General features: G+C 48.3%; 2 protein-coding genes across 2 annotated transcripts; both read right to left on the reverse strand.

Annotated features, from left to right (window-relative positions):
• Positions 1–3,492: 3,492 nt before the first annotated feature.
• On the reverse strand, positions 3,493–5,928 carry LOC119712122 (olfactory receptor 6F1-like). Its single transcript, XM_038163032.1, has 3 exons — positions 5,888–5,928; positions 5,716–5,791; positions 3,493–4,437 (listed from the first exon to the last, which is right to left on the reverse strand). Exons 1-3 carry the CDS (start codon positions 5,926–5,928, stop codon positions 3,493–3,495), a joined length of 1,062 nt encoding a protein of 353 aa, XP_038018960.1.
• Positions 5,929–7,999: 2,071 nt separating this feature from the next.
• Positions 8,000–9,333, reverse strand: LOC119712019 (feather keratin Cos1-2-like). Its single transcript, XM_038162816.1, has 3 exons — positions 9,298–9,333; positions 8,836–8,955; positions 8,000–8,491 (listed from the first exon to the last, which is right to left on the reverse strand). The coding sequence occupies exons 1-3, from the start codon at positions 9,331–9,333 to the stop codon at positions 8,165–8,167; spliced, it is 483 nt and encodes a 160-aa protein (XP_038018744.1). The 3' UTR covers positions 8,000–8,164.
• Positions 9,334–12,857: the final 3,524 nt, after the last annotated feature.

Consider the following 12,857-nt stretch of genomic DNA (forward strand, 5'->3'; position numbering starts at 1 on the left):
TTCCTACACTGCTGCCTTTTCATTTCCAGGTTTGTTCCATGCCTGTTCCCCAGTGAAGGCTTCTTCTGATCCCTGGGATTAAAGGCCCCAGGATTTCTAAGGCAGGAATGCAGCAGTGCAGGCAAAAAACTCAGTTTATGTACTGCATGGGCCCAGGCCAGGCAAGTGATATTAAAGTCTGCATAACTCTGGTGGGGCTTTTTGAGTTCCAGCAATCCTCAGCTGGCTGCCCAAGGACTCCTGTGCATGAGGACATGTCCTATCCTTCTCTTTCTCTCCCTATGGTCACTTCTTCCCTCCCTGTATACATGGACTCTGCAACTGGTTTTCACCCCAACATGCCTATCTCTGCTATCAGGAGAAAATTCTGGCTTGTTTTAACTCATGCCCTCTTTGTGCAGCACAGAAAATGTCATGGGCTTGTCTGGCTCCTTGTCCTTCCTCACAGTTCTCCAACCCTGCTGCAGTTGTCCCCAGAGTCCACAGTGTGTTGTGCTCCTACAACCTAGACTTCTACAGGACAGAGAGGTGGGCCCATGTAATCCTCATGAAGCTCAAGAAGGCCAAGTGTAAGGTCTGGAATATGGGTTGGGTCATTCCCAAGGATGAACATGGACTGGGTAATGAGTAAACTGAGAGCCCAGGCAAGGACCTGGGTGTACTATTGAATGAGAGGCTGGACATGACCTGCAATGTTCACATGCAGCCCTGGAATTGTATCCCAGAACTGTATTGCATCAAAAGAAGACTGACTACCAGGTACAGAGAAGTGGTTTTCCCTCAATGCTCTGCTCTTGTGAGACCCCAGCTGGAGTGCTGTGTCCAGTTCTGGGGTCCCCAATGTGAAGGTGCTGAAGTAGGTCTAGAAGAGGTCACAAAATTGCTCAGAGGGTTGCAGCCCTTCTGCTATGGAGGCAGGGCTGGAAGAGGTGAATGTGTTTAGCCTGAAGATGGTTTGGGGGATACCTTAAATCACATTCCAATGCCCAAAGAGGATACAAGAGAGATGAACTCTTTTTTACAAAGAGAGGGACTTTTTTACAAGGGCATGGTGTGACAGGACAAGGGGCAATGGCTTCTCACTGAAACACGATAGATTTGTACTAGTTACTAAGAAAAAAGTCTTCCCTCTGAGGGTGGTGAGGCCCTGGCTGCCCCATCCTTGGAAGTGTATGCTGTGGTGCTGTGAAGCACATACTCATGTGACTTTCACAATTGCTTCTAGATCCAGGGATTTTGATGATAAAAACTGTCCAATAAACCTGACTTGGGGCAGACCTATTGGAGGCTACACCATAAACAAGCCAAACGAGCCTTGTCAATGTTCTCTGCTTACAATAACACTGCAATTCTCAGAGCAAGTAGCCTACTGGCTCTTCTTCCTGTTTCATCTCCATGGGTCTCCACTGATGGCCACAGCTGGAGAATGAGGCCTTTGGTAGGAAGCACAGTTCCTCTTACGGTTTTGACACTGTGGTCACAGAAGCCCAAGATGAGAAGGGCTCTTCCTTACCCTGCATCAGCAAGTGGAAAACAGCCACCAGCCAGACTCTGGACAAGATTCTTCCTGCACTCATCCACTGCCAGAGAGTGGTCCCATGCCTCTCCTTCTCAGGAAAATCACCAGTGCTGGAGGGAGCTCCCCTGTTCTTGAGTCCATGCCAGTTTCTCTGTCCAACAGCTGGTAACATCTCAGTGATCTCCTTTCCTCCCATGAGCTAAAGGAAGGGTTCTGGGGACCTATTTTCAGGCAACCCCACTAGAGCACTTTTTATGGAAACTCAGCTCGAGGGTGCTGAGTTTCCAGATGGATCCCACCCTTTGAATTGGAATCTGTTGTTCATAAAGTATCATCCCCTTCGCCTGAGAAATCTCAGGGTACTCATTTGATTTTCTGCTGCTGTTCCAGCATAGCCTGCCTCTCCCAAGTGGCAAGGATCTGCTCTGACAGCCCTGTGTGAGGTTTTGCATGCTGCTATTTATCTCAGAGGGCTCTAAGCAGTGTTGATGAGGAATTCACAGCAGGTCTTAGTGTCCTGCACTCTGCTGTGTCTTGGATTTCTTGGACACTTCAGATCCTGCTTTTTGTTGCTTTCCAGGACTATAGAGGGCTTCAACACTCCAAATACACAATTCTTTCCAAAATGCATCATTCCTAGGCAGAAATGACAAGCAGTGATGTCTGTCTGAGGATAAATCCAGTCTCAGACTCTTTCTGCTGTCCCAGGCATTTTCCCAAATGCCACTGCAAAAGAGCACAGGTGACAAAGGGTGGGAATCAGCCTGTGCCTTGGGCAATGGTGCCTGAGCCTGGGTACAGGACTAAGGGCCAAGTGCCCAGGTGGATGCAGGAGATTTGTGAACTCTTCCAGAAGTGCCATTGCTTCTAGAAGGGAGAAGTAGATGTTCAGTTCAGATTCAATCATCTCAATTGGAGAGCTCTACACTCAGGTGAAATTAATCCCACACTCTCCATAAAGGTGTGTTTACCATGATGAGGAGCTGATGCCTCCTCATTATGAAGTGGTTGCATAGGCTATCTTCACTTTCAGTGTGCAAAAAGAAAAGCTTTGAGAACATGGTTAATCTGTTCTGAAATGAAAATGGGGAGGGGAAAAGCAAGTGCTGTTTGGATGTGCTAATATCCTCCCGATGAGTGTAAAGAGAGACTTGCTTCCCAGCCAGCCTTCCACAGCTCTGCACTTTGTGTGCTTTGCCAATCACATTAAAGTTTTTCCACAACAAAGCCCAAAATGGGTGGAACAATGTACTGCTAAAAATTATGTGGGGTTTTAGATGTGGAAATGCCCTGACACATCTAGTATGAAGCACACAATTTTGCATATATTTAATTAAAAATAAGGGAGTAGATTCAGATACCAAGGAGAAGAAAGAAGAGGAATTATGCAAATTTTGTTTGCAGTCTTATGCTAGGAATAATGGCTATAAGTAGAGATATCAGACATTGCCAAATTTTATCTTGAATCAGAGTATGATTATGAAATAGCTACATGAATGTGGCATAGATACATCACAAAACATCAGTCTAAATGGAGAAACACATGTCTACTTCCTAAAGCAGTGTTTCCTAAAGTTGCTGGGATTTCTTTAGGAGATTCAGACAAACCCTGACAAAATTAAGTACTTGGCAAACTGGGATAGAAACCTGTAGGAGTACTACTCCTCCAGCTCTGCTGCAGAGCCATTTATGGATGGGGTTTGTGACCCTTTTCAAGCACGGCACTTTAAAGGATTGGGAGGCATTCTGAATTAACTGGGAATGAACGGAGTGTGGTGGGAGAGCAGAACTGAGGCTCAGCCCAGCCAGAGATGGCTGTAAGGTGATATGAGCTCACTGGGGAGTTGGTGGCTTCTCACTGCCTGGGATGTCCACACTGACCTACACTTCAGAGGGGATCTTCTGCAGGGAAGAAGTCATGGGAGGGCAGGGATGAATCTGTTTGTTCAACTGATGCCCTGTGAAAAATCACTTCACTTTTTCTGGAAAGCCCTTCCCAGAGCGAGCTTCACCTCTTGGTTTCTGAGTGTGTAAATGAAGGGGTTCAACAAAGGAGTTACCACTGTGTTGAAGGTATTCACGATTTTGTTCAGATCCAGGGAGTTCTGGGCTGATGGCTTGACATACAGGAACATGGTGGAGCCATACCAGATGGTGACAACACTGAGATGGGCAGAGCAGGTGGAAAAGGCCTTTTTCCGGCCATGGCCGGACTGGATCCGCAGGATGGAAGAGATGATGTACATGTAGGAGACCAAGGTGACCACACATGAGGCCACCACAACAACTATGGAGACAAGGAAGGTTGCCAGTTCCACAGGCCATGTATCACTGCAGGAGAGGGCAAGGCAGGAGTCTATATCACATAGAAAATGATTGATGACATCTGGCCCACAGAAAGTCAGCCTGGATGTCAGAAAGGCTAGCAGGGAAATGGCCAAAAAGCCTCCCAGCCAGGAGCTGAGTGCCAGCCGAACAGAGAGGACACTGTTCATGAGGGAGCTGTACCTCAGGGGGCAGCATATGGCTAAGTAGCGGTCATAGGCCATGACAGACAGGAGAAAACACTCAGTGGAGCCTAGAGAGAGAAGAAAGAACAACTGGAAGATGCAGACACTGAAGGAGATGGTCTGGCTAGTCCCCAGCATGACTCCTATGGCTTTGGGAACAACACCCGTAGTGTACCAGATCTCGAGAAAGGAGAGATTACAGAGGAAAAAGTACATTGGGGTGTGTAGGTTGCTGCTTCTCCACACAAGGACTATGATGGATGCATTACCTATCACTGTCAGGGTGTACATCAATGCAAACACCACTACAAAGGAGACTCGGAATTGCCATGACCCTGGGAAGCCCAGAAGGATGAATTCTTTTACACTTGTCCCATTTGCCATGTCCTTCCAAGTGTTGAGGTCCGTCTGCAAAGAAAGAAAAGTTTCTGTGAAAGTTTGCATGCTTGTGCTGGTCCTTCAGAGGCTACAAGTAGTGGGGAAAAAAAAAATCACCATCCCTGAAAATGCAGTTGGTGTATAGAATGGGAAAATGGCACTTTTCCTATGTTAAAATATAGAAATCCTGCCCTGGTGGAATATGTTTGGACAACTAGATCTAACCCTGAAAATCAGGCGTACCCCAACAAATGAGCACTTGGAGAAGTATTTATCTGATCATGCATCTCCTTTACAGCATGGGGAATGTAGTTACTTCTGTGAGATGAAAATCTCACAGGAGGGAAAATTAGGAAAATGTGGACACCAGGCTGAGGCACTCCAGCCATGGAAAAAGCTGTTACAAGCAGCAAGGCAATGCCATAACCTGTAGTCTCCAAGGCAGGCAATACTGAGGTGTGGTATCATCAAATGCAACTAAAGAATACAAATATTATCACGATAATGTGACACTGCAAGAGATTTTCCCACCTCTTCTATGTCAGTTTATTACAAGGGATTGAGACTGAGCTGCAGCCACAAGGGCAGCAGGTTGGTATGCCAGTCACCACTCAAGGTCTCCTATACTTGCTTTCTTCTAAGCCTCAGAACAAGAAGCTTTTGCAAATACCTCCATTTCCCTCACTGATGTCTGCTTCTCAGCATAGCTACTAGGGGTGTGATCCACCTCTTTGCAATTTTGCCATTTCAGAGTCTGAGGAAGGATTTCTGCTGACTAAGCTGAAATATCTAAGGTGAAATAAAATACTCCTATCTCAGCTCCTCAGCCTATCCCCCTTCTTTCTTCACAGAGAAAAAGCATGAGGGAAACATGGCTCATTTTGTCTTAAAAGCATGGCTAAAAGCTCTCTAGAAGTGCCAGGTTGTCTCTGAGGTCTAAGGCAGGAGTCTAGTAAGCACCTGGATATTAGACATCTCAGCTTGGGCAGAGATATTCAGCCTCAGCAACTGAAGGCAAAATCCTCTGAGTTGAATCCCATTAAAGGTAGCTTTGCTGAACTCTTCCTGCAGCCAAGGGAAAATTACTGATCAGTTCTCTAGAGAAAACATATTTTCAGATAGATGTGGAAGACAGATGGACTAAATCACCATCTGAATAATCCTTTTCTCTCCTATCTTCCTCCACAGCAACATATACCAGAAATCTCATGTACTTAAAGAGTAAAGAAATCTCCCTTAAACCAACTTTTCTTAAACATGCAAGGCATTGGAAATCTGTGCTACTTATCTTGGGCAGGCTTCACTCACCAGATTTGCCAGTGGAAATGATCCAAATGACATTTTTTCATGCACCGTCCTCCCAAGGTAGCCATGGTTTCCTTGGCTAATGGAAAGCATTGGAAAGAGGTAGATTTATTGGGGGGAACTCTGGATTCAGGTGAAGGTGCGTGGATGAGCAGCTCTCCCCTTGCTGACTCACTTCAAGCTGATGGCAACTGCCTGACCTGGTTTCCTCTCCATCCAGTAGGATCTGACAGCTTCCACTCCTGATCTTCTCCCTCTCACTGCCACCACTGTAATTCCACTAAAGGGAGCTTTGTGTGCACACACACACAAAGTGTAACCTCTCTTCAGCTTAGCTTCATATGGTGAGATCATGCACCAGAGAGTCGCCAGCATCATTAACATAAGAACATCCCCACACCCACCTCATTAACACAATGAAGCTCCAGCTGGCCACACCTTGGAGACTGTTTTCTGTTTTCCCTCTGGTGTGCTTCAGGGATATTTGACCTCTGGGAGGCCTTACGGGCCTCTCAGGGATGAACAGTACTCTCTCTTCACACAGGCCAATTAAAGAACAGCAACGCAGTTCCCTAAGTGGCTGCTAGGCTGGGTGTTTGCCTCCTACCTGCACCTGTGGTATGAGAACTTTGTCAGGAACTCAGCTGACATGGAGATGTCTGAAATAGTCATGTTCCAAGAGGCTGATGTCAAGCATTTGGTGCTGGGTACTAAGGGGGTCGTGAAACCTGCAGGGTGAGAAGTAACTAAAGGCAACTATGGGCACATGAATACAGAGACAGTAAGGTAAAGGACTCACCTACCTCATTTCAGAGCCTGTAAATGCAGTTAAGCATTTAATGCAAGCCTCAGTCTTCAGCTTGAACTGAAGAACTAAGTAAAGTTCTAAGTTCAAAATCAGACAAGACATTAGTAGAGGAAAATTTATTTCCCCTGACTCCAGAAAAGGTGTCTTCTATTGAGGTACTCATCTTTGCTCCATTCATCATCAGCTGAGAGGAACAGGCACTCTCAAGCCTTACAAAAAATGATCTCTTACAGATCAGGCAATACAGGCCTTACAGACACCTATTTTTCTACTGTTGACACTTAAGATAAACTAGTCAGTTGGCTTAGACCACACACACACAAAAATACACACACTTCTTGTCCTCTAGACATCTTGAGTTAGATTCACCTCCAGAAAGAGTCTGTCTGCGCTGTCCAGGATCACCACACATGTGTTGGACTTGGCAGAGACATTTTCTGCAAGTCCTGTGTCCCAGGCTTCATTGTGGTTGAGAGAAAACTGACCTGTACTTGGTTTGAGGTGGAGATGCAGCTAATGGGAGTAAAGTTCTCAGCTTGAGCCTATCTGCTGACCATGAAGCCATCTCCCTGCTATTTATCTGTCCTATCCATGGAAATGGATGTGGGGTTTAGCCATGGGATGGAGGTGCTGGAGCCTGTGGGTTCACTTGTGGTCGCTTAATGAAGCAAGCCATGCACACATGACCAGGAATGCAGGCCCTGCTGTGAGCATGTCCTAGTTGGGGAGTTCAGAGGCTACCACTGGTTAGCTGCAGGATTTGTGTCTCCAGAAAGATGATTCTTGCCATTTCCTGGCACACCTGCTTTGGGATGGGGTAAGTCCCCTGGGTGACCTGATGTCCCATCTCTGACTGTGGGAAGAGTCTGTGAGTCTGTTAGACCTGCTCCTGGAGATGGGTTGTACTCCCCATCTGCCAGACATGAGTCTTGGACTCTGAGACAAAGGAGTCATATCTGAGCAGAAATGTTGGAAGGCTGAGCCTGATCCCTGCTGTCAGTGGAGAAGTCAGGGATGTCTTCCTCAGCTCCAAGGGACAGTGCCTGAATGGGCCCCACTTCAGTGTTTCCCACCCTCCCCTTCCTCTGGGAATAATCAATGATCTGCTTGTGTCCCCACCTTTTCCCCCACCACCCATGGCAACACCTTTTTGTCTCAGCAACTTGAGACAAGGACACCAAAAAAGGATTACATGGAGGCTGAGGATGAGATGCAAAAAGCTTTATTCTTATTGAAGTGGGAAATTAATTCCCTTATAGAGGAGGCTGCTGCTAGTGGTGGTGAGAGACCACATGCAACTGCAGCAAGTCTGGGCCCATTTTGGCACAGACACTGGAGAGCCACTGGAGAGCCAAGGGGACGTCCATCTGCCTGCCCTACAGCAGGCAGGGGTTAGCAGATCCCCCAGAGAGGCTCTGAAAGTCTTAGAGTCCAGAAGTATGGAAGACAAGAGAGAGGTGGAAGAGAGAGTAAGGCAGGGAAAGCAAACACTGGCCATGGTTTCAGAGAGCCCCACCAGCCCTCCTTCAGAAGGGCAGCACTGGTTGCTCAGCACCTCTGAATTTGATGGCCAGGAGCTCTGTCCTCAGTCCAGCATCAGCTTCTGGGTTCCTGGGGATCCTTGTGAGGGCTGCACCAGTGGCTTTAGCACGGACGACGGCTGCTGCCACCGTAGCGGCTGGTGATGCAGGAGAGATCAAAGCCCCCAGAGTTGATGGGCACTCCATCACAGCTGAGGATGTTGCCAACAGCAGCAGAGGTGGAGGATCCCACCACGGTATTCTGTGGGAAGGAGCTGAGGATGGGCCCGGGCAGGGTCACCACCACGGGTGAGGGCTGGATGAAGACGGTGGAGTCCTGGCACTGCCTGACACAGGGCTCATTGCAGCTGTTGGCCAGCGGGGTGGGGCCACAGGGCTGGCAGGGCCGGCACGGCGTGTAGCAGGACATGGCTCGGGGCTGCAGATGCACCTGAGAGAGAGGGAAGGGAAGGAAGCAGAGCACAAGCACATGAGAGGAGCCATCAGCCATGAGTCCATCATCCCACTGCAAGAATTGCAATGGCACCTGCTTAAGCCAGAAGGGAGAAACTGGGCAGTGAGAGAAAGGGGTTCTCAGTCTCATCCTGACATAATACTGCAAAGTGTCACAATATTTCTCAATAAAAAGATCCCTCAGCCAAATCCTTGACATTAAGTGTCAGACTTTAGTTCTTCTCTGACCCCTCAGCAGCAGCAGCACTAAGACCTCTCACAGGCTATAGGAACACGTATCTGCTTCTCGAGAAAAGGACGGGGGAAAGGCTTTGGACTCACCTGGGTCCCAAGGAGAAGGAGGCAGGAGAAGTGGATGAGAGGGTATGAAGTTGGGCTGGCTTTTATAGTCACTCTGAGTTGCCCCAGGCCCGAGGTGGCTTCTATGAAAGTTGTAATTTCCTAAGGTGCTCATGATGTATGGAAAGCAACCCAGCTAATGACATGGGCTGGGTGCTTGTTTTCCGTGTTGCCACCTTTTCATTTCCTGGCTTATGTCATAGACATTTCTTCATGGAGGCTTCTTCTGAGTGCTGAGATTGAGATGCCTCAGGATTTCCAGGGCAGGAATGTGTCAGTGTCTGCAGAATCCTCTGCTCAAGTACTGGATGGGTGCAGTGCAGGGAAATGAAGTTGGCCTGGAGCTCACTGGTGGTGTTGCCTGTGGCCTTGTTGATTGGAAGGGGCACAGCTGCTCCCAGGGCTTCAACCCTTGACTGGTCACCTGAAGATGTGCCATGATACCATAGCAAAATGATATGCCATGTCTCTTTCCTCCATGCCTCCCAACTTGCTCCAGTGTTCATTTGTGTTCAGAATCTTGGGCATTTGGCCTACACTCTTGGGTTTCATTTTCTTGCTCCTAAAGCCCTCCTTTTGTCCTCCCAAGGAGGGAGAATCCTCACGTCATCTGGGCAATGTGAGCCAGTGCTTGGTCACCCTCAAAAATAAGAAGGGCTTTCCTATGTTTCACACAGAGCTTCCAGTGTTCCAGCCTGTGCTTGTTTCCTGTGGTCCCATCACTGGGCACCTCAGAGAAGTGCCTGGCTCTGTTTGCCTTGCACCCTCTGGATTTGGGCTGCATGGCAAGGTTTTGGTTGTGGGGGAGCCAACACCAGATGGATTTAAGACTCATCCACCACTGGCCAAGGCTGAGCTCATCAGCGATGGTGGGAGCAGCTCTGGGATAACATGTTTAGGAAGGGAGAAAACACCTACTGTGGAACAGCAGCCAGAAGAGAGGGGAGGGAAGATGTGAGAGAACAGCCCTGCACACACCCCTCTCACTGAAGAGGGGAGGTAGGTGCTCCAGGTGACCCCATAAAAGCTCATGCTGGATCAGGCTCCTGTCAGGACCTGTGGCCGTGTGAGTGACAGGCCCATGCTAGCACAGGTTTGCAGGCAGGACTTGTGAAGAACTGTAGCCCATGTGAAAAACTCACATTGGAGAAGTTTTGGGGGTACTGTCTCCCATGGGAGGGACCCCATGCTGGCACAGGGGAAGTGTGTGAACATTCCTTCTTGTAAGGACAAAAGAACCGCAGAGACATGTTGAACTGACCACAACTCCAAATCCCTATCATCTGGAGAGGAGAAAATTAGCAGTGAAGTTGAGCTGAAGAAGAAGGGAGCAGTGGGGAAGGTGGTTTTAGATTTTCAGTTTACTTCTCATTACCCTAAGCTGACTGGATTGCGATAAATCAAATTAATTTCCCCAATCTGAGTTGGGTTTTCCCATGAGGGTAACTGATGAGTGATCTTTCCTGTCCTTATCTAGACCCAGAAGCCTCTTGTATTTTCTCTTCTCTGTCCAGCTGAGGAGAGGGAATGATGGAACAGAGCCATCATAGAAGACTGCTGGAATCAGCTGAGTGGTCCATTGAGATGAGATCTCCTTTTAGAGAAAGCAGAGAAGGAGAAAGGGTTTCAGATTCACCTGATTCCCAAGGAGAAGGAGGCAAGAGAAGGAGATGAGAGAGAAAGAGCTGGGCTGGCTTTCACCATGGACCTTTTCTGACTCAGGCTGCCAGAGGTATTCCTTCTGGAGGTGATCCTTTTCTGACAAATTCATCTTGAATGCAAAACATCTCATTTAATGCTGTCAGCTGTGGTTTGGCTTCTTAAATGGCTGTGTTTTCACTTCCTGCTTTATTTCTGGCACATTCCTCAATGAAGGCATCTTTTGCATGACAAGATGAGAGGCCCAAGTATTTCTGCATCAAAACACATCAGCGTCAGCACAGGACTCACGCCACATGCTGCAGGAGTCCATTAAAAGTAAATTATGTCAGTCTGGGTCACTCCATTGGGATCTTAGGGCCTTTGTCTTGAAGAAGTGGCCTTGTTCCTGGATTTGACTGTATCCCACCAAACACAGAGCCCAGGACAATTCAGGTGGCTGGCTTTGCCTTCTCCTGTCATGCACCAGGGATACAGAAAGGGGGAGAAAAGGTGAAAGGTTTTATTCAGCTGTAAGAAGGAAAAGCAATGACATAATAAAGGGGCTTCCATAAGGACAAAGGCAACAAAAAGAAGAGTAAGGAAAGTGTAAGACTGCTGCTGAATGAGACAAGGGCCCTGGTGACACAGGATAGAGAAAAAGCTGAGGTGCTGAAGGCCTTCTTTGCCTCAGTCCTTATTAGCAAGACTGGCCTTAAGGAATACCAAATGTAGACTGGGAGTAAAGTCAGGATCAGGGAACACACACCCTTGATGGATGGAGATCAGGTCAGTGAATCCTTAGCAAACTGCACATATTTAGGCCATGTTGGAATGTACACACAAGTGGTAAGGGAACTGGCTCCTGTCATTGCCAGGTCACTCTTGGTTGCCTTCAGCTGAGCATGGTGACTGGATACTGGAGCAAAGCAAATTCCACTTCTGTCTTCAAAACGGGGGAAAGGAGAACCCAGGGAGCTACAGCCTTCTCAGCCTCACCTTGGCCCCTTAGGAGGTGATGGAGCAGCTAGTCCTGGAAAGCTGTCCTAATCAAGGAATGTCAGTGAAGTCAATGAGAAAGTCAGGAATGTCAGTGATGAGCGGGTCAGTGGGACTTCACCAAGGGGAAGTTACACCTGATCTTCTTGATAAAGTGCTGTGGTGATGTGACAGGTTCAGGAGAGGAAGAAAGAATGGTGGATCTTCTCTACCTGGGGGTGAGCAAGGCCTTTGACCTTTTGTGTGGATTCCTGTAGGAGCCTCACAGAGAAGCTGTTGATGTTGGATGAGCAGACAGTGAGGTAGAATGAAAACTGACTGGCCAGGCACAGGGATCAGTGATCAGCAGCACAAAATAAAGTTGGAGACCAGTGACTGCATCCAAATGGTCAGGACTTGATGGGTCCTGTTTATCAACTTCACTGATGATGTGGGTGATGGGACAGAGTGGACCCTCAGCAGGTTTGCAGACAACACCAAACTGGGAAGAGAGGCTTATGCATCAGAGAGTCAGGCCAGCATCCAGAGGGACCTCAGCAAGCAGGAGAAATGGGCTGATGGGAAACTAATGCAATTGAGCAAGGGAAAGTGCAAATTCCCTTGTGTCAAAGAAGTTCAACAGTATCCCCAGCTCCACTGGACCAGGTGTTGCCAGGAGCTCAAGAGAGGTGACTGCTCCCCTTTATTCAACACTGGGGGAGACACAGCTGCAGTGGCCTCCTCTGCCACCCTTCCTCTGTGACCATATTGGTGACAAAAGGGAGCAGTAAGAGAGTGATAAGGTGACCAGAAAATTGTATGGCCTAGCAGGCCCAAAGAGTTCTGCCATTGCTTCAAACCCCAGCTGGCAGACAACCCTGGGGTCTCTCAGGGATCAGCGTTAGGACCACTAGAGTTATATGTTACCATGAATGTCTTGAATAGTGGGAAGGAGGACACTCTCCACAAGTTTGGAGGTGACATCGAACAACCAAGAACAGGCAGTAAACTGGCCTCTGTTGCCCAAGTTGTTCCCAGAAAATCCTGGAGCCACATGTGCAAATGAAACAGGGAATACAGACTAGAATCTAGAAGTTCTCTGAAATAGGAGACTAGGCTATGACCAGCTGCTGGAACATGGGGCTTTCAGAATCCACACTGCCACCTGCAGAAAACCACCGGCTGCTGTTTCCAGCGCCTGAGCACAGAAGCAACGCGGGGAAGCTGCTCCATCTGGTGGTTCAGGGCCCTTTTGCTGCCTCAAGCTGCAGCTGGTGCTGTGCCGGCTGATTCTCGCTGGGAAGTCCTGAGGGGGAGAGTCCATTTGCCAGGACACCAAGCTGTGTCCGTGCAGAGCCCGAGTGCTCCGAGCCCGGGCGAGAGCCGGA

This window comes from Motacilla alba, chromosome 27, assembly GCF_015832195.1.
Source record: "Motacilla alba alba isolate MOTALB_02 chromosome 27, Motacilla_alba_V1.0_pri, whole genome shotgun sequence".
Taxonomy (NCBI): domain Eukaryota; kingdom Metazoa; phylum Chordata; class Aves; order Passeriformes; family Motacillidae; genus Motacilla; species Motacilla alba.

What these genes read in the sequence shown, in the direction of transcription:
- LOC119712122 (XM_038163032.1), bottom strand. Translation starts at nt 5,928, where the DNA reads ATGGAGAGGAAACCAGGTCAGGCAGTTGCCATCAGCTTGAA. An exon ending in GCAGTTGCCATCAGCTTGAA is followed by an intron (nt 5,792 to 5,887) that starts GTGAGTCAGCAA and finishes GCTTTCCATTAG; the next exon opens with CCAAGGAAACCATGGCTACC. An exon ending in CATTTCCACTGGCAAATCTG is followed by an intron (nt 4,438 to 5,715) that starts GTGAGTGAAGCC and finishes CTTTCTTTGCAG; the next exon opens with ACGGACCTCAACACTTGGAA.
- LOC119712019 (XM_038162816.1), bottom strand. Translation starts at nt 9,333, where the DNA reads ATGGAGGAAAGAGACATGGCATATCATTTTGCTATG. An exon ending in TGGCATATCATTTTGCTATG is followed by an intron (nt 8,956 to 9,297) that starts GTATCATGGCAC and finishes TGAGCACCTTAG; the next exon opens with GAAATTACAACTTTCATAGA. An exon ending in TCCTTCTCCTTGGGACCCAG is followed by an intron (nt 8,492 to 8,835) that starts GTGAGTCCAAAG and finishes CCTCTCTCTCAG; the next exon opens with GTGCATCTGCAGCCCCGAGC.